The sequence below is a fragment of the Polistes dominula genome, unplaced genomic scaffold, assembly GCF_049000335.1.
Source record: "Polistes dominula isolate Pdom_NZ unplaced genomic scaffold, Pdom_raw_medaka scaffold_35, whole genome shotgun sequence".
Classification (NCBI taxonomy): Eukaryota; Metazoa; Arthropoda; class Insecta; order Hymenoptera; family Vespidae; genus Polistes; species Polistes dominula.
In genome coordinates this window covers 3,325,891-3,344,996 of record NW_028300968.1, presented here as the reverse complement: position 1 = coordinate 3,344,996, position 19,106 = coordinate 3,325,891, and the positions used below count along the sequence as shown (strand labels likewise).

General features: G+C 30.6%; 2 protein-coding genes across 6 annotated transcripts in view; one reads left to right on the top strand and one right to left on the bottom strand.

Annotated features, from left to right (window-relative positions):
* Positions 1–19,106, top strand: part of LOC107070023 (dual specificity calcium/calmodulin-dependent 3',5'-cyclic nucleotide phosphodiesterase 1) — a 73,925-nt gene that overhangs the window by 31,094 nt on the left and 23,725 nt on the right. For 3 of the 5 annotated variants that reach the window (XM_015327821.2, XM_015327820.2, XM_015327818.2), the window contains exon 1: positions 6,182–6,392. The exons of the other annotated variants lie outside the window; for them this stretch is intronic. In XM_015327821.2, the coding sequence (XP_015183307.1) occupies positions 6,197–6,392 (196 nt within the window). In that variant the 5' untranslated portion in view covers positions 6,182–6,196. Of the gene's footprint in view, positions 1–6,181; positions 6,393–19,106 lie in introns of those variants that run through there. 5 annotated transcript variants of the gene reach the window in all.
* LOC107070024 (alpha glucosidase 2) lies at positions 15,362–18,490 on the bottom strand. Its single transcript, XM_089173195.1, has 8 exons — positions 18,183–18,490; positions 17,502–17,690; positions 17,170–17,430; positions 16,816–17,061; positions 16,455–16,640; positions 16,123–16,378; positions 15,697–16,048; positions 15,362–15,585 (listed from the first exon to the last, which is right to left on the bottom strand). Exons 1-8 carry the CDS (start codon positions 18,345–18,347, stop codon positions 15,441–15,443), a joined length of 1,800 nt encoding a protein of 599 aa, XP_089029321.1. The 5' UTR covers positions 18,348–18,490; the 3' UTR covers positions 15,362–15,440.

Below are 19,106 nucleotides of genomic sequence, written 5' to 3'. Positions count from 1 at the left end.
TTAGTTTAGCCATTAAGCGTACTCGGTGATGAAAACGGTAAAATGTCGCATTATCTCGGGCCATATCTTTTACCGGGTCGAGCTGATAAAAACATCTCAACGTCGTTATTATATACGGAAACGGAAAATACGTATATAGATGTTATATACGAGATATATGATATATATATATATATATATATATATATATGTAATAGGAATGGTCGACAACTACGGGTTAGGAAAAGTTGTATGCCCTTTGGATTTTAAAGTTTCTTTCAAATGAGTTTAACCGATTATATACTAGCTTGATTTTACGATCTTTAAATTTAACATGAAAAGGTTGGGGGTTGCTATACCACCACCGTATACGTCAAGTTCCCTAACTAATGAAATTATTCTTATTTTCTTTTGTAACGCTTTAGGTTCGGTGAACTTTATTTAAGGTAGTAAAAGTGTTTGCTTTTAAATCGCGACCTAAGTTTTCGTCTAGTTAAAAGTACATATCTACTTTAGCCCTTTTACCACGTGGTGGCTGGTTCTCTCTGTCTGAAGAATGTTGCAAAGGTACACTCTGGGTGCTGATGACTTACTCTTCAAATGTGGGCCTTGGTGGTACACTCACGTTAATGAGAAAAAGAAAAACGTGCAATTCTACTTAGAAATGTTTTAGAATTAATTTCGTCCCACATATTTGAATAACGTAGACTACAATAAACGTTTTTTTTATTTTTTTATTTTTTTTTCTCTTATCGATCAATAGTAAAAAAGATATTTTTCTTGTACGAGGACAAGATGGTGAGACGAGGAAGGTGGCTTTTATGGTGATTGAGATAATCGAGGTATCGATCGAAGTACGGGAACCTACTACTAGGACGTAATACGGTCCAGTGAAGCTCGGTGAGCGTACAATATTGGATAATTCGCACGTAAAAGTCACTCGAATAAAAATCTAGCACGAACTGACTTTAGGAAACCAAACTTGCGAGCCTCCCACTGATCAAATATGTTTCTTACGAATAAAAGAAATTCTTCTCGTTGTTGTCTTTCTTTATCTTGTTAAATTTTCTACGTAGATACACATATTTCATCCTTTTCTTTTCTTTATTTTCTTTCTTTATTTTCTTTCCTTATTTTATGTCAGAAAATTGAGACGTTTGAAACGAATAGTTTCAATCCTTTTTCACTCGGCCACTTTACATCGTTTTCCTTCATTTTTTTTTCTTTTTTCTTTTTCTTTTTCGTTTGTTGTTCATATTAGATTCTACAAATTTAAACAACAATAGGTTGAAGTAGAATCCTTGACAATTTTTCAAGCCCTTGTGTTCTTTATCATTTTTTCGAAAAAGAAACGAAAAATCATTCTCGAAAAGATTATAATATATATATATATATATATTTGAAAAGTTTGGCTAGATTATCTTCTTATGTAAAATAATGGGAGTTAAACGTAGATTTTTTAAGAGTAGAAGCACGTGCTGTAGAAACACTTGCTACGAAATGACGTCTTCGTAAAGTTTTAAGAAAAGCACAAAGTTTTTAAAAGGAAAAAGGGACATAAAAAGATATTCATCGAAAGTACACCGTTGATTTACCTTGAAAGTGGTGTTTGTTCTTGTTGTAGTTCAATCATTTTTATTCAAGATATCCTATCTTCGATTTTGGGTGTTTTTATGAAAATCATTCTGCAAAGTTACCAACGAAAATCATAAAAATCTGGTGTAACACGTGGAAAAATGGAAAGGTGAGATTGTAAACGTTTTTTATGAATTTATTTTATATACATGCCTTTATATTTTTATTTTATTAACTTTTAAAACTTATTTTTATAGTACTGAACAATTTTGTTGCATATTTACTGAAAAACCACTTACAATTTAGTGAGAATAGAAATATTATAGAAAAATATATATTAATGGAATGTATATTAGAAAAAAAATACTCTCTCTGTATATTATTATATATATATATATATATTATAATAAATTATATTATTATTATTAATTTACTAATAATTATTAATATATAAATTATATTATTATATTATATAATAATATACAGTATATTTTTTCTAATATATATTCCATTAATATATATTTTTCTATAAATTTCTATTCTCACTAAATTGTAAGTGGTTTTTCAATAAATATGCAACAAAATTGTTCAGTACTATAATATATAATATATATAAATTATATTTAAATAGTATAATAATTATATATAATTAAATAAATTATATTTAATATTTAAATATTAATAGAAAAATCTGATGACCGATAAGGGTTAAATAATCGTATAGAATTTAAGAAAAAAAGTTTAATTATCCTAGATATGAAAAATTTCAACGTTACGGTGTTATTACATACACATTGGTAGGTAGTGTATGGTTATGCTTTAATATTATGAAGGTTCGAAGGTTACGAGGTACTTTACGAAGACACATGATATTTCAAAGATAAAACGTTGACGAAGTATAGTTGGATATTCGTTTCACGGTGTCCAGATAGAGATGAATTTTTGTTGAAGTCTCCCTCGAGAAAAAAAAGGTGGTAACCGTTCCACTTGATTAACCGATTGCTGGAGCCCCGTACCATCGAGTAAAGCATTTGCAAGGGTCGAAGAAGGATGAAGAAAAAAAAGAAGGGAGTTGTGTAGGGCGCGAATAACATGCATTAGACGATGTTCTCACATGAATCAGCAACGAAGGAGCAAAAGTTGTTGAAAAGTGATGAAAAGAGGAAGAACGGAGCCAATTGAACCATTTTTTTATTTTCTCTTTTTTTTTTCTAGAGAAATACTCGGTCAATTGTGGAGGATCGAACTAAATTACATCATTTTAACTTATGAAATATTCATCCTTACGATATATTCAATATTCCCTTAACGAATATTTATCACAAATTTATTTTTTTCTATTTCGATACACGCAGTGTCCACAGGTCTTGAGATACGAGGATATGAAAAGGTGTTTGTAAAAATAAAAGTACGATAGAATAGACTTAAAAGAGAAAGTATAACCTTAGGAAGAATATCCTGACCGAATATAACTTATATATATATATATATATATATATATATATAGGTGGATAGAATATAGAAAAGAAAAGACTCGAGATATGAAAGGTTGTATAAACTATCGACGGACTTGAAAAGAAGAACGAAGACCAACGATGGTTATTTAAAATGAATCTAACAGAGAAAAGATTATTAATTTAATAAAATATAATGGAAATCATTGAAGCACGAGAATGATTCTTTTAAAAAGAAAATAAAAAATATAAAATAAAAGAAAGGACATAGAGAAAATTTCGTTAAAACCTTTTAACGATAGTATAGTGACCGAATTGTTCGGCCCGATAAGATACATATATCTAGATAGATAGAAATAGAAAGAGAGAGAGAGAGAGAGAGAGAGAGAGAGAGAAGACAGGGCATCGATAAGAAAAACAAATTGAACCAAACTAGAGAACAGACAAGAAGGAGTATTGACTTTGTTAGAAAACGTCGATTCACTATGGAACAATGAGTTAAGTTTAGTAGAAAGTGTACATATTAGATGAACAAATCGAGCTTCCTTCGTGAATATAATTTCGATTTTATTTTTTGTGGAACAAAAAATTGATTATTCGAACTATCTAAACAAAATTAGTCAACGTTTTTCCACCTTTTGATTTAATTTTGTGTTGTGATATTGAAAAAAGTCACATGGTAATCAAGAACGGAAGAAAATAGAAAAAAAAGAGAATCTAAAAAACAGGATTTGATCGGTAAGAAAGTTAAATTCAAAAGTATTGGAGAAAGGTTTGAAGAGTAAGGGAGGGAGAGAGGAAGAAGGTTGGTCGTCAAAGGGAGCTTTTCGAGCTTGAACGCGAAGGTTAGGTAGCGATGTAGACACCTGAGGGTGTGGAGAATAGGACAGACGGGTAAAAAGCAAGCAAGCAACCAACCCAACCAACTAAAGCGAGAGAGAAAGTACACGTTGATGATGGGAAGAAGGGAGAAAGAATGAGAGTGGAGTGGCGGCGAGTTGAAACGTGGTAGAGGAAGAGGGTGGTGGGAAGAGAAAGAGAGAGACAGAGAGAGAGAGAGAGGTTAGAACGAGGTGGAGCTTTCGAATGGAGGTTCAGTTGTGGCGATACCGCGCTTCAGGTCGCACGTGTTTCGCGTTCGTCCCTTTTCCCTTTTTACAATTCGCGCGTCCGTCCAACCACGCGGTTTTTCTACTCAAAGAAAAAATTAAAAAAAAAAAAAATAAAAAAAGGAAACAAATTTTTCTACCTTTTGTTTTTGTTTTTCATTTGCACGAGTTTGTTCAACGTTACGAGATCATTTGTGAGATCGTTTCGAAATCATTGAGTGTTCACGATCGTGAAGATTGATTTAATTGTATACGAATTATGGGATGAAAAAAGTAGCCTCCGTTAAGGGGCTACTATGGGAATAAATGGGGAGGAAATTCGTTGTAAATTTGAAACAAAAAATCACCCTCCCTTCGGACCTTTTGAAAAGTGTGCATCGAAAAGCGCGCGCGTCTATTGTCGCTGGCGGGTAAACCGAATTTCAACGTTGCGTTATTGCACCAGCGATACGGGAAATCGATCGTAAGAACGAACGAACAAACACGCACGCACACGTATACATAGATAATGTATAGTAAATATATATAGGTATATATATATATCTTTCTCTCACTCGTTATTTCTTTTTTTGTGTGTGTTAATCTATACGAATCGTGTCCAAGCCGTTTTGAATTTTACTTGAAAATAATAATACTCGATCGTAAGTAAAATATTGTAGGGATTTCTGGGTTGAATCTGTAAGAAGAAAGAGGAAACGGAAGAAATCGCTTGGTTTAGCAGAACACGGAGAAAAGTATGGGAAAAGATAAGAAAAATCGAGAGGTGGTGAGATTACCTGGGGTGCTGGACGATTGATGATACCGTAGGAACGAATCTCACGTGAATTGTCAAGGATACTATATATATATATATATACTGTTAGACTAAAAAAAATAAAAAAAAAAATAAAAGGCCAGGGCAAAAAGTGAAATCGTTTTCTCTCTTTCTTTCTTTCATTCGTGTTAAAACTTAAAGGGAAAAGTGTGCTTTTGAGAAGAACTGAAAAATAATACTCGGTGAAAAACGTATCCTTGAGTTTACGGACGTTGAAGAGAATTAAAGTTTCTCGGTGACTTTATTTCGAAGATGAAAAAAGACGTAATAAGAAGTTTCGGGTCGCGAGTTGAGGCCGGTTAAAACGAACCGTGAACAGTGTAACGGGGTCGATGTTCGCAACACATATTTTTTGCTTTGGTGGACGGAAACCTTATCGAAGCGAACTAGAGGACAAGAAGGAGATGTTGGTGGTGGTGGTGGTGGTTGGTGGTGGTGGTGTGGGAGTCGGTGAGGGTGAATAGAAAAGAAAGAAACACTCGTTCCATGTACATTATAAAAAATAAAAAATAAAAGAAGGGTTGAAACAATGCAATGCGAATTATCTACGTTTATTTATATCCTCCGTGTTCATTGACGCAGAGTATATAAGACAAGAAGTTACATTATCAAAACCGCAAGAACAATTTTCGACATAGTTGTAGTTTGGTAAGAAATTGGAAAGGCTGTCAGGTTGGGATGTTTCCTAGTCGATAAATGGAATCGAAGAACCCTCATCCGTGTTCTACGGCGCGCGTGGGAATTTTCCTTGAGGACTTTGAGTAAACGAGTTTTCTTTCGTAATACACGAACCATCGTTAACTCGACAAAGAAAAAGAACAGAAAAAAAACGAACATGGAATAAAGAAAGAAAATAAAGAATGGTAAAGGGAAAAAACTAGACATCGTGTGGGAAAAGTCAATTAAGGATTCGTAGCTTGCAATAACTTCTGCCCTTTTATCTCTCTCTCTCTCTCTCTCTCTCTCTCTCTCTATTTTCAGAGAGGGAAGAAAGGAATTTAATACCTATATATATATAATATAACATCAAAGCAAATGATACCTGACAGCATCATTAGTTAAATGTAACCGTGAAGAACACGCGGAATTCACACCGAGATTCGATCTTTTCTTTTGAGACAAGTACAAGGGGTTGGGGAGCACGCGGTGTGCGAGGTGTGGGGGTGTAAAACGATGGTGTGAAGGTACGAAGAAGTGTCGTGAAGAATATAGAAGTGGAAGAAGAGGAAGAACAAAGGGGAGGAGGGAGGGTGTCTAACAAGACGATGACGTCTAGACAAAGCAAAGACCCTGTGCAGAAGTGCCATTCGGACCCGGGTGCCGGAAGTACAAACCCTGGCACTTCTTCTTATAGCCCTGCTAAGCGAATTTCTCGCAAACAAGTGCAGTACCACGGCATTACGAGTTCCGCCAATACGCGAAAGTGTGTACTTACATTGGACGGGTACAGCTACGTGATTGGTAAGTAGAGAGAGAGAGAGAGAGAGAGAGAGAGAGAAAGAGAGTTAGGTGTCTCTTACTTTTATCCCTTTTAGATGGGGACCGGATAGGAGCCCTTATCGGACGACCTGTTCCAACGCGTTTTCCTCTTCTCCCTTTTGACGATCCCTCTTTAGGGATCACTCACTTTCTCGATTCCTTTTCTAGATACATCTTCTTATTTCTAGTCCATTGTTCTTATTAATGCACACCACCAACGCGTTATCGTAATCGTTATATACAATCCTACGAAATATTGCGTTCCTATTTTCTCTCTCTCTCCCTTTACCTAATAAAAGCTTTACATCGAACCATTTTCATCTCGCTTAATTGGCCCGATCGTCCTCGTCCTATCACGCGTTTTAATCGTTCCTTTTACACTACCAACGCAAATTCGTAATTGAAGTAACCGCATCATACGATCGTTAAGTCTTTCCTTCTAATTAAAAGTGATATGGTCTTTGACGATAGTATTATATATATATATATCAATTAATTAATTACGATGTCTTCTGATACTTATGGTTAGACGCGACTATATCTTTTGCTACATCATGGTTGGTAGGACAAAGACCAACTTATAAGAAATTATGATTAAACATTTTTATTTCTTTTCTTTAGAGCAACAAATTATTATTAAATATATTTTTACAAACTTTATAAAGCTTAGATGATTTATCTTTTCTTATTGTCGTTGAAAATTCTCAATACTTTACATTAAAGAAATTTTGTTCGAGTCTCTTCTCGTAAGTGCAATATTTTTTCATCCAAAGTATTACACCTGGTATCATTATTACCACACCATATTTTTCTATGATTTACCTTAGAAGTAGAAGACAAGTGTTCTATTTTTTTTTTGAGAATATTTTTATGAGATATGTTCATTTGTTCAATTCATTTGAATGGAATGAATTCTCGATTTATACGAATTTATATATTTTTTGTAATTTAAAAAAAAATGGAGTGTATAATAACGATAAAAATTGTAGTAACCTTTAGTAAAGAAAATGATTATTATTCGGCTTTCGGGATTATAGTTAACGGTTATCCTTATCGGTGTGGTTCTATTATCTTTTGAAAACTGTAATTAACGATAGTATAGGGTGTATTATTTCGAAAGCATTCATTGTATACGTAAGTACATGTTATGTTTATATAACATGCACCTATAACTGGTCGTCGTCGTCGTTCGTTCGTTCGTTAGAAAATGCATGTCAGTCGAGCATTAAATCGATCAGCAAGTATTATACGAATTATCGTACGATCGTATATACTTTATTCATAAATATTATAATATATTTATTTCAATTCATTCGTTCTTTTTTATTTAAATATTTTTGTAATTACATCGAAGAACATTTAAAAATTATTTGGCTTAGTTGGAAGAAAAATTGCAAGTAGACAATTTGTAATAGTAGACATTCGTGATTGCAATCGATCGATGTTAAATTAGGTTCTAGCTTGGTTTGTCGGCCGTTCCATTTAATTAATTTAATTATTAGTGTAAAGGCTACAATTTGATTAACTTATTTTCTATTGATTTTTCTTTTCCTTTTTTCTTTTCAATGAATTAAGTATTTTCTTTTTCTTGTTATATTTTAAAATGTCGTCAGTGTTAATAAATTTAATCGATTTAAAATTCGATACCAAGAAAAACGAGCTTTTTACTCTCGTTATCGAGAAAACGAGGAAATTTTGTAAGGTCAGTTGGTGAAATTCGATAAAATCATCGTAGTCGTTTATTTTGTCTCTAGGTTGTCTGAATTTATCTCATCGCATTTACTTTCACGCCTCCAAGGACACCGGTCAATCGCATGCCAAGGGATAAACGGAATAGTTAACCAATTCTATTTGCCACGCTGTTAGAAGAAGGATTTCATGGATTTAACCTACGTAAATGTTTTGCCGTATTTCATGGTTTTAGTTTTTAAGTCGATCTTTTTTATCAAAGGATTACAACAACAACAACAAAAAGAAGAAGAAAAATGCGATAAATTCGATAATCTTTCAGTTTCTTTAACCAAAAAAAAAAAAAAAATAAAATAAAATAAAATAAAATTCTAAGAAAAAAAAATTGTATAAACCGATAAACAATTTTCTTTGCTTAAAGAAATTTGTTGAAAACTTTAAGAGTTGAGAATAAAATAAAAATAGGATTTTAATTTTTTCATTTGCATTAGGATTTTCAATTTGTCGTGTTCCTCATTCGGTCTCGTCTTTTTAAAGAATGATAGCTGATTAAGGAACGAGTACAATCGGGGTAATCGCTGTCAAGAAGATTGTTCGTTTCTACGATTCTACTCCAGAGTTTCTTCTTTCGTCTCGTAATTTTCGACGACGTTTCTCATGCTACCAGGCAGAACGAGAAAAGGGGTAAAAAATAAAGAAATAAAATGTTAGAGAGAGAGGGTTTGAAGTCTGTACTATATTTACTTTAGCTTTTCTTTAATAGAGTTCGTGCGTTGAACATCTTGAAACTCATCCAGTAACTGACATTGTCGACATTTTAACATTTCCGTTCTCTTGAGATTTTTCTTTTCCTTCTTTCTTTCTTTCTTTCTTTTTTTTCTATTTTTTGGAGTTTGGAGAAATCGATCGATAAAAAGTTGAGATAAAAGAACGGGTGAGTAACGTTAACAAATTTCGTTCTATAATCTAGCCCGAGGCAAACAGTTTTTATAAAGAGAGAAAGAGAGAGAGAGAGAGAGAGAGAGAGAGAGGAGGGGGGAAGAGAATATCATTCTAGTGTACGTGCGTAAGGTGTAAATCGAGGTAATACAAAAGCCATTCAGATAGGGAACTACTGAAGGAAAAGATTGCAAACAAAGAGAACTCAGAAGAAAGTTCGAAACATGTAATCTCCTTTTTCTTCTTCTACTTTCTCTTTTTATTTTTTTTTCTCCTATAAAAGAATTTTTATAGAGATACCTAAAGAAAATTTCACAGACCCAAAACTATAAAAATCAAATAGCAGAAAAAAAAAGAAGAAATAAAATTAACCGATGTTCGAAATATCCTTTGATCCAACTAAATTAGCCGAGAACATATTGGATTGGCAACTAAATAATAGCGGATTTTTCAATGAAAATGATTGGTGAAATCCGCAATTACTTAGTTGCCAACCCAATATTTAAATCATCGATTATTATTCAAAATTTGATTTTCAAAAAAGGTTTCCGTAGACTCGTAAATTGATTAAATTTTTGTTATTACACTCGTGCATTAATTGAATTTTTCGTTGACTCGTAAATTGAAAATATTTTGTTCGTACAATCGTGCATTGACTGAACTTTTCGTAGACTGGTGCGTTGATGAAATTTTTGTTATTAAAAAAGCTGAAATGTGTAACGTGAAACGAATTGACGGGACGTTTCAAAAACGAAAGAGCAAAGATAGTTTCACATAATAAGTGGAATAAGAGCAAACAAACAACCTTCGAACGGGTCACATCCCAATGTTCGGGTTTATTTTGTCCAATCCGGAAATAGCATATAAACAGGCCACTTTAGTTAGAGAGAAGGGTCCCAATCGCTTGACCCCGATTTAAATCAAACTAGAATCATACGAGGGTACTTGGAGAAATTCTCAGCAGAGATGGTGGTGGTGGTGGTGGTGGTGAGAACTTACAGGGTGGGAGAGAAGAATTAGGAGGAGGAGGAGGAGGAGATTATGACTAACACGTCATCAAACAAACTCATCGCTGCAGTTCGACGACTTTTTATTCTCTGTTCGATTTTGACGATTTTGCTGGCACGCGAGATAATATTGACGCGTTCGTTTCTAAACTTGGACTATTAATTGGATAATATTGGAAAACACGGTGAGAAGAAGATAGAAAAAACCCCATTGGAAAATCTTGTCTATCATACTTTTTACTTTTTTTTTTCTATCGTTAAATCCTGCCAGTTTGAATTGACGTGAGAACATGTTTAAATTGCTTATTTTTGTCGATTTTCTTTTCATCTCGTTTTATTTTTTTCTTTTTTTTCTTTTTTTTTTTTACATAAGCAATTGTAAGAAATATGTTCTGACAATTCGTTGACATCACTTGTGATTTAAGAATAAAGTGTTTTTAATATGATATATCCCGTTTACATTTATCATATGTAATATTCTTTTGAATTTACAACTCGTTTCAATGCAATTACTTGTATATTTCTTTATTAATAAATGAAGAAATTATAAAATAATATATAATTATAAAATATAAATATTAATAAATAAAGAAATATATTATTACGACGTTGATGTTAACAATTTATCGATTATTTTATCTCGAAAGTATGTATAGAAAATTAAAAAGATAAAGGGACAAGAAAAAGAAAAAGGAAAAACATCTTACGAACGTCTTATAGTCTCACAACTACTGTTCCCTTTCTGAAACTCGATCGAACGGTAAACAAAAAAAAGTGAACTTTGTGAAGGGCTAGGGACAAAAAAAGATAGGTATACAGATGGATATAGGGAATTTTCGTGAAATGGCTTTAAAGAAAAACGAAATAGTTTGGAGAGATTTTTCTTTCTTTATTCTTACATCATCAAAGAATATAGGTAATAGATTTTTTTGTTTGTATACATTTTTCTTCCTTCTTTCGTCGAAATTGAATCGAAAGGTTTGAAACATTTGTTTGAACATTTTTCCCTACACCTCCGCCCCCCCCCCATGTGCTTTTAGTCGTCTTCAAAATCTGCCGGAAATTCGGGATAAATCTTTCGTTTGTGTAGCAAAACTCGCACGTTTAAGAAAATAAAAGAAAAGAAAAGAAAATGAAATATCAAAGAGAAATCTTTTTGGGTGTGTTGATACAGTTGTTTGATCAACGTTTCGTATTCAAAATATTTGCCATGTTGTATTCTTCCTTTTATAACGTTTTACCATGCTTGTCGATTGACGATTTCGTATTTTTTTTTTTTTTTTGAACCATTTTGAAACAGAGAGCAAGGGGATTTCCATTTTCGATCCTATTAACGTTGAAACTGTATAATAGAAAATTTAGCTTTGGTGTTTAACAAAGCTAAAGAATATGTGGCTTTTGAAGGGATAATGAAAAGGATAATTTTACCTAGCAAGTCAATGTTTAGATAGAACGAGCCTTTGAAGTTAGCGTGTTTATTAAAACTGTCCTCACTGTATTACGGCAAACTCTTGTAGAGTTTCCATTTTAAAAGTTTAACAAAAGGAACGAAAAAATATTATCGGTGAGATACAGAAAATGTGAACAATTTTTTTTCTTTGAAAATACTTATGTTAAATTGGTAAAAAGAAATATAAAAAAATAAGAATCAATTTCAAATTACAATTCGTTCAAATTGTTATTACAAAGTTATTACAATAACACGTAAAATAATTATTATGTTTGTAGATATGAAAAGAAATAAAAATATGTTATCTAGCTAAGAATAGGCTTAAAGAAAATTGGAAAAATACAATAATAATAATAATAATAATAATAATAATAATAAAAAATAATTATAGATAATTTACGTTTAAAGGTATTGTATTTAATCGATCGTAAGTTGGGTTGTCCCAAGACGATCACGTGATAATATCGTTCTTGTATGTTTTGTTTTAGTATAACATATATTGTGAAAGTGAGTTTGACGTTTTACCAAGTTACAAATTCCCATTGGTTGTAGATACAAAACTAGCAAACGATTCGTTAATGCACAACCAAATTCGAGAAATAGAAATAAAATGGAGTAAAGCTTGGTAAGGGTCGTATTGTCTTCGTATTTTCATAGCGTTCTTGGGATTTTCTTTCCAAACGATATTCCCTTAATATGCGAATCCCCTTATACATATACAAATATATGTATTTGTCTTTTTATATATTCGAATAATTCCCCTTGCAATTTTAACGTTGGGTCGTTTAAGTGTTATCCTCTTTTCCTTGAGATTGTTCATGACCTTTCAACTTTTTATTCTTCCAAGAATACACGATTTTAATTGTGCTATAGTCAAAATAATATTTTCCAAATAAATATTTACGTTGTTAATATTTTTTTCTATACATTTTATCGATAACTTATCACCAATTTATTAATTGGTTTCGATTGTTTGGAAAGTATGAGGATTGTGATGAGTGGGCCAGGTGCGAATCAATTTGATTCATTTTTAAAGAGTTTATCTTTTTTTTATATAAACCTAATCTATATTTATTGTACATAAAAATACTTTCACGTTTCTATTTAATATACAAAGTATTGAAAAAATGCTTGATAATTATCAAATTCAAATATTATGGGAAAGGAATGTAATAAATTTAATAAAAAAAAAACTATGAAAAATGTATATTAAAAATAGAATATACAATTATTTTGAATAAAGTTTCTTTATATATATATATATATAGAATTTATGCAATATACAGGTACATACATACACAAACATTCAGCAATCTAGCGTTAAAATTATAATTGAAAATAGAATCATTTAATTAATATGTTCGAGTTGTATTTAAATGAAAACAATAGAACAATCGATATGAAGTATACACATACACATAGAAAAATATCGATTGGAATCGATCCATGTACATATTTCTATATATAATAATACTTTTGTTGTTGATGGATCGAAATACGTAAAACGACATTTGGAAAGTTTCTCTGATACCCCGTATATATGTTTGTGAACGAATGTCCATACAACACACACACACAAACGTAAGCGTACTCACGTATATGAGTAGTTAACGCCAAGTTATAATCGAGTTTTTTTCTTTTTTTTTATATATATATATATATTCGGCGGAGTATTTCATCTGATTGGCCTACTTCCGCATCATCTAATCCGAAGGTAGACCGGTTCTATTGATGATTCGTTGAATTCATTTGTGACTAATATTAATAACTATGGTTTATTTTGTTCCAATGTTAAAACGAGTATTACGAAAATAGAAATCGTGAAACATTTATTTTATTTTTATTAATAGCTAGTTTTTAAATACTTTCAGATAATTTGAGAATTATATTTTTTGTTTTATAGCTACAATCATAATAAAATAAATGTATTTTTTTCGTAGCTTGGATTGGTCAAAAAATAATTGATCAATAAATTGAAAATAAAATGTTTATTTAAATGATAGAATTATTTAAATATTTTCAGATAATTTGAAAATCATATTTTTTTTTTTTATAGCTACAATTATAATAAAATTGATTAAATGAATGGATTTGTTTGTAGTTCGGATTAATTGATCAACAAATCGAAAATAAAATGTTTATTTAAATGATAGAATTCGTATTGTCTCGTAGAATATTATTGAAAGAATATCTTGAATTAATTAATTTTTTTTTTTTGTTCAATTTGATCAATACACTAATTAGGATTAATGTAGACCCGATGAAGTGTAACGTGTTTCAAAGTTGCTGCTTTAAACTTGATATTAATTCAAAGTTCGATCGAATATTAATTAAGATGACGATAACGTGGTTTTCATTAAAACTGGTACTTGAGCTCTGCCCATCCTTCATCAAGAAATGCAAAAGCATCGTTACGAACTACTAGAAAATAAACTCGAGTATTATTCATCGAGAAAGATTCCTACAATTTTGATGCAAGTAAATCGAATCAAAACTGTTCTATAAGAGTGAAAAAAACTTGTATTACGATTGCAACCATGACTTTTTAAACTTTATTCAATTTTTTTCTTTAATAAAGTAGTTATTAATCATAAATTTATATTAAAAAGAAAGAAAAAAAATCTATGGCTTTTCATATATCTCGTAATGGATAAGGATAAAAAAAGAAAATAGGTTCGCGAATTACTTTGCTAAATAATAATGGAAATAATAAAAATATAGTAGGATATAGAATTTGATTTGATGGTAAACTTTATGCGTTAGCTGTTATTACGAGCGATGTACATGTATATAAACATGTAAGTTATGTGTGTGTGAAGGAGGGGTAGTCAATAATCATGTCTTTTCCGTATCTATCGAATAACCCACATTTCGATCATAAAATCAGCAAAGCTTTAACAACGACATTTATTCACAAATGACAATTTGGTTTTGTCGTTTAAAAATTCCTTAAAATTACTTTGGTTAAATAAATGAAAAAAAAAAAAAAAATCTTTTATCTGGAAATAATGAAATATGGAAGGAGTGATTGGGAATGGTAGAAAAGAAAAAAGTGAGGAGAAAAGATCGTAAGTTTATTCGAAAATGTTGTTGCGGGTATGGAGAAAGGAAATTACCGTTCATCCAATGGAATTGGTGAACGTGCGTACTTCATGCGGGGCTTGTGGGATTATATCCAACGTACCGAATGTCAGGGTAAATTGGGAAGGAAAATTGGATTTACATTTTTTCGGCAAACGATCGGTATACCCCGAGGGGTCTGCTGTTTGCATGGAGAAAAAGTAGGTGCCGGTAACGGTTTCGACCTAGTTTCTCATTTTTATCGTCTTTATATTCACTGTACCAACCGAATTAAGTATCATGATTTTCAAAGCCTCAAATCTCTCTTTGTCATTATCTTAATCTTCTTTTTTTCTCCTTTTTTTCGAGGGTCTTCCAAAGGGAAGACACCTTTTTTTCAATTCCAGTGATTTCGCATAATTTCTAAGTTGCGATTCGAAGTAAAAAAGAAAGAAAAAGTGATAATATTTTATTGATTTTTTTTATTCACACCTCACTCTCCCATTCTTTTGACATTACGTTTATTTATTTATTTTTTTTTCGTTAATAACGAAACTAATTTTTTGTGCGTAACACTCCCTAAACTTTCACCGTTACTGAAACGAGTTTTTGAAAATAAACTTCACAATATAAAAAGTAAGTCAATCATTATAACAGGACTTTCTTTTTTATCGTGTAAATAAGATCAACAAAGTAAACGTTTATTACGAAAAGAAGAAAAAGAAACATAAATGATGTATGTAATTATGTGTTTATCAAAATATTACAAAGTATACAGAGATAATAATATCCATCAAAAAATGATCTCTTTTTTGAAATTTATTATTTTATTTTCTCATTTTGATTGAATATAAATTTGATGGTAAAAATGAATGCGAATAATATTTATAATTTGAACATTATAGTTGATATTAAAAGTAGAATTGTTAAAAGATAATTATTATACTTCATAGATGCATTTGAATAAGTCGAATACAAAACTATCGAAGCTTTTGGTGGAACGTTCACAGAATGATCAGCCAGTGTTTTACTGAAAAAATAAATTAACCTTGTAATATTAAAAATATGAAGTAAAATAAAAAAAAAACTAAATGATTTATTTATCGTACATAATGTTTAGAATGCAATAAATATAACTTACTTGATTGGTACTTTTGAATCAACACTTGCTACTTTTACTATCGTTGAATTCAAAGATCTTTTTCCCGCGATTACTTTCAAATTGATTTTTTGCGATTTATCGTCCAAAAAATTGATAACAAGCGTCACCAATTGGTTTTTATTGGATCGTGTAATTGCTAAAAGATTTTTATCAATGACAGTACTTTGATACGATCCGTTTTTCATTACGTCTGTTGTATTACGTAAATTCATTAATGCGGTGTAAATCTTGTAATGGGATTCGTTGTCTTTATTAGTTTGTTGATCTTTCAAATTTAAATTTATGTAATTTTTATTAACAGGTAACCAAGTTTTTTGTCCTTTCGTGAATCCTGATAATAATTAATAGAACAATCTATAAATGATTTGAATTTTATGAAATAATACAATGAATCATTTCTCTTACCAGCATATAATGTTCTGTCCCATTGAAATGGGGTTCTATATGGATCACGTGATTTATTTCGAAAATTGTCTTCGCCTGCAGCACAAGCTTGTTTATCTTGCGTTTCTTTATACGTTATATCTTCATTATTAGTCATTCCAATTTCTTCCCCATAATAAGTTATGGCAACACCAGGTAAAACCATTGCTAACATGTTCATTTGATCGGCTCTACCTGGATAACGACTTGCCATACGACTGCGATCGTGATTACCCATCTACGATTAATTATTCAAATTTATAATTTAAGTAATAATAATGTGAGAGAAACAAAAAATAAATATCTTAACTTACCACCCAATTTGGTACACTTCCATCTGGCGTATTTGTTATCCAATCGTCTATCGTTTTTTTAAAATCGGTGGGACTCGATTTATTATTAACATCGGTAATAAATTTAAAATTGAAAGGTACGTGTGAACCGTACTTGTAAAATTTCGTAGTATTTTCTAACGACGTGTATGCTTCCGTCATTATTATCTATCAATTATTATTTAATTAATAATAAACAATATTAATTATTATTATTATTATTTTATATATATCCTTTTATAATTATGAATTTAAATTAAATAAAAATTATTAATTACATATATAATATACAATAATTATAATATATTATATAAATTAATAATATTTTTAATACGAAGTATACCTTTTCTTCTTCGTTATGTCTATTTGCATACGAATCAACAATATTTCTCCAATTATGTATTAAAGTATAAGTTTCTTCTTGATCTTTGGTATAAATGTGTATTAAAGAATCGTACTCGTTTTTCGATGCATTACTTTTCTTGTTTGGTGGTTCGTTAAATTTGATATCACTTACTTCAAAAAGATGAGGTACAGCATCGATACGGAAACCATCAACACCTTTATTCAGCCAATATTCTATTATTTGCTATAAATTATTAAAATCGTCAGCACGATGATCGAATGATTTAAGAATTTCCTTATCTGTTATTACCATTTATAGATAATTACGTTACACGAATATTCTTGCACTTGCCTGCATTTCAAATACAACTTCAGGATTCCTATAATTTAAATCTGGTTGTTCTGGAAGAAATTGATGGAAATACCATGCCTTTCTTTTTTCGTTATATGTCCAAGATGAATTACCAAATACACTTAACCAATTATTCGGTGGTTTATCATTACTTCCATGTGCCCATATATAATAATCGCTATATTTTCCATCGCTGTTAACACTTTTGAGAAACCATTCGTGTTGATCTGACGTATGATTTGGAACTAAATCGAGAATAACCTGTGAATATAATAATTGATAATAATTATTATCATTTTCAAATGAAAACAAAAAATAGAATATTGAATTACCTTTAATCCGTGATGTTTAGCTCTTTTTATTAACTCGTTAAAATCTTCCATCGTACCATAATCTGGATGTATATCACGAAAATCAGAAATATCATATCCGCCATCTTTCATGGGACTTTTGTTGATTGGTGATAACCAAATTCCTGTAACTCCAGTTTCGACGAAGTATTCAAGTCTATTCGTTATTCCTGTGTGTATCATATAAATTATCATATAAATAATACTTTGAACAGTTTAATTTATATTTTGTATTGGTAACGAATTTGAATAGAAAAAAAGTAAAAGAAGAAAGGAAGATAACAATTGTAAGAAATGAGTAAACATGACAACTGAGAAACAAAATGCAACAAATGCAAAAACTTCGTACGTGACTATTATTATTATTATAATTATTATAATTAATATAATTAATATAATTATTATAACTATTATAATTATTAGAGTCACGACGTTATTACTATCAAGATCGTAATTATGCGAGCGTGTAATTATTGCAATTCCAGTAAGCGTGCACTGTTGTTTTAACCGACTCGTATCTTGAAAATGATTAACATCGTTCAAACGATGGTAGATGAAAAGAAACAAATTATAAAAAAATATATCGAGTTGGTCACATTTAAAAAGAGTTTTCTTAGATATCGATTTAGAAAAAAAAATGATTATAATTTGATTATGTTTATCGATTAGATCACCGATGCCATTTAGATCGCTATCTTTGAAACTTCGAGGATAAATTTGATAAAAGACAGCATTTTTCCACCATCCTTTGTTACGAATTTCAGCGATTGTTAATGACACAAACGTGAAACACAGTAAAATGAGTACGTACTGACGCGAATTTTTCATTTGGACGATTTGAAGGATGTTACAACACTGACACACACTCCAATTATAAAGAAGTTAAGATGCAACGCAAAGGAACGAGACAAAATGAAGGTGTCGTTCGAGTTTTGTGATTATCAGTACTGTCATGGAAATAGACGAGAAAAATGAATATATCTTTTCGTATCGCGAAATTACTGATAACGTTCGAATTCAACATTGGAAAATCGTAGCAACAAGTTTCTAATAACGTTTTATCTTTTATCTATTTATCTATTTATTTAAAATACTACTAAAGATGTCATCATTGCATTGGCAATTCGTATTTGAAAAATGCATTGGTAAGGAAAAATATTTTTCGATTATTTGTCAAATTGAAATGGTAAATGAAAAGTTAAAAATTGAAACAATTTATCTTGATAAAGAAAAAAAGAACAAAAATTATTTCATTTTTCATTGACGTATCGTGAGATGATAACAATAAATTGCTCGTTGATAATAATTTAAGTTAGAATGAGAGAAAAATATCGATATCGTGTTGCAGTGAGATATAAATGCATTGAGAATATTTTTTTAGTTGTTTTCAGGTAATAAATTGAACGTGTTAAATATAATTGAAAAGTTTATATATAATTTATTAGTTATATTTGTTCTGTTTTTTAATGTTGAAAAAATACAATTGAAAATATATTAATTGATAGAAATTTTTAGATGTATATTGATTTCTATCGATCGAATTAAAAAAAACTTAGGTTTATAGATGGTAGAAAGTTGTCAGGTTTA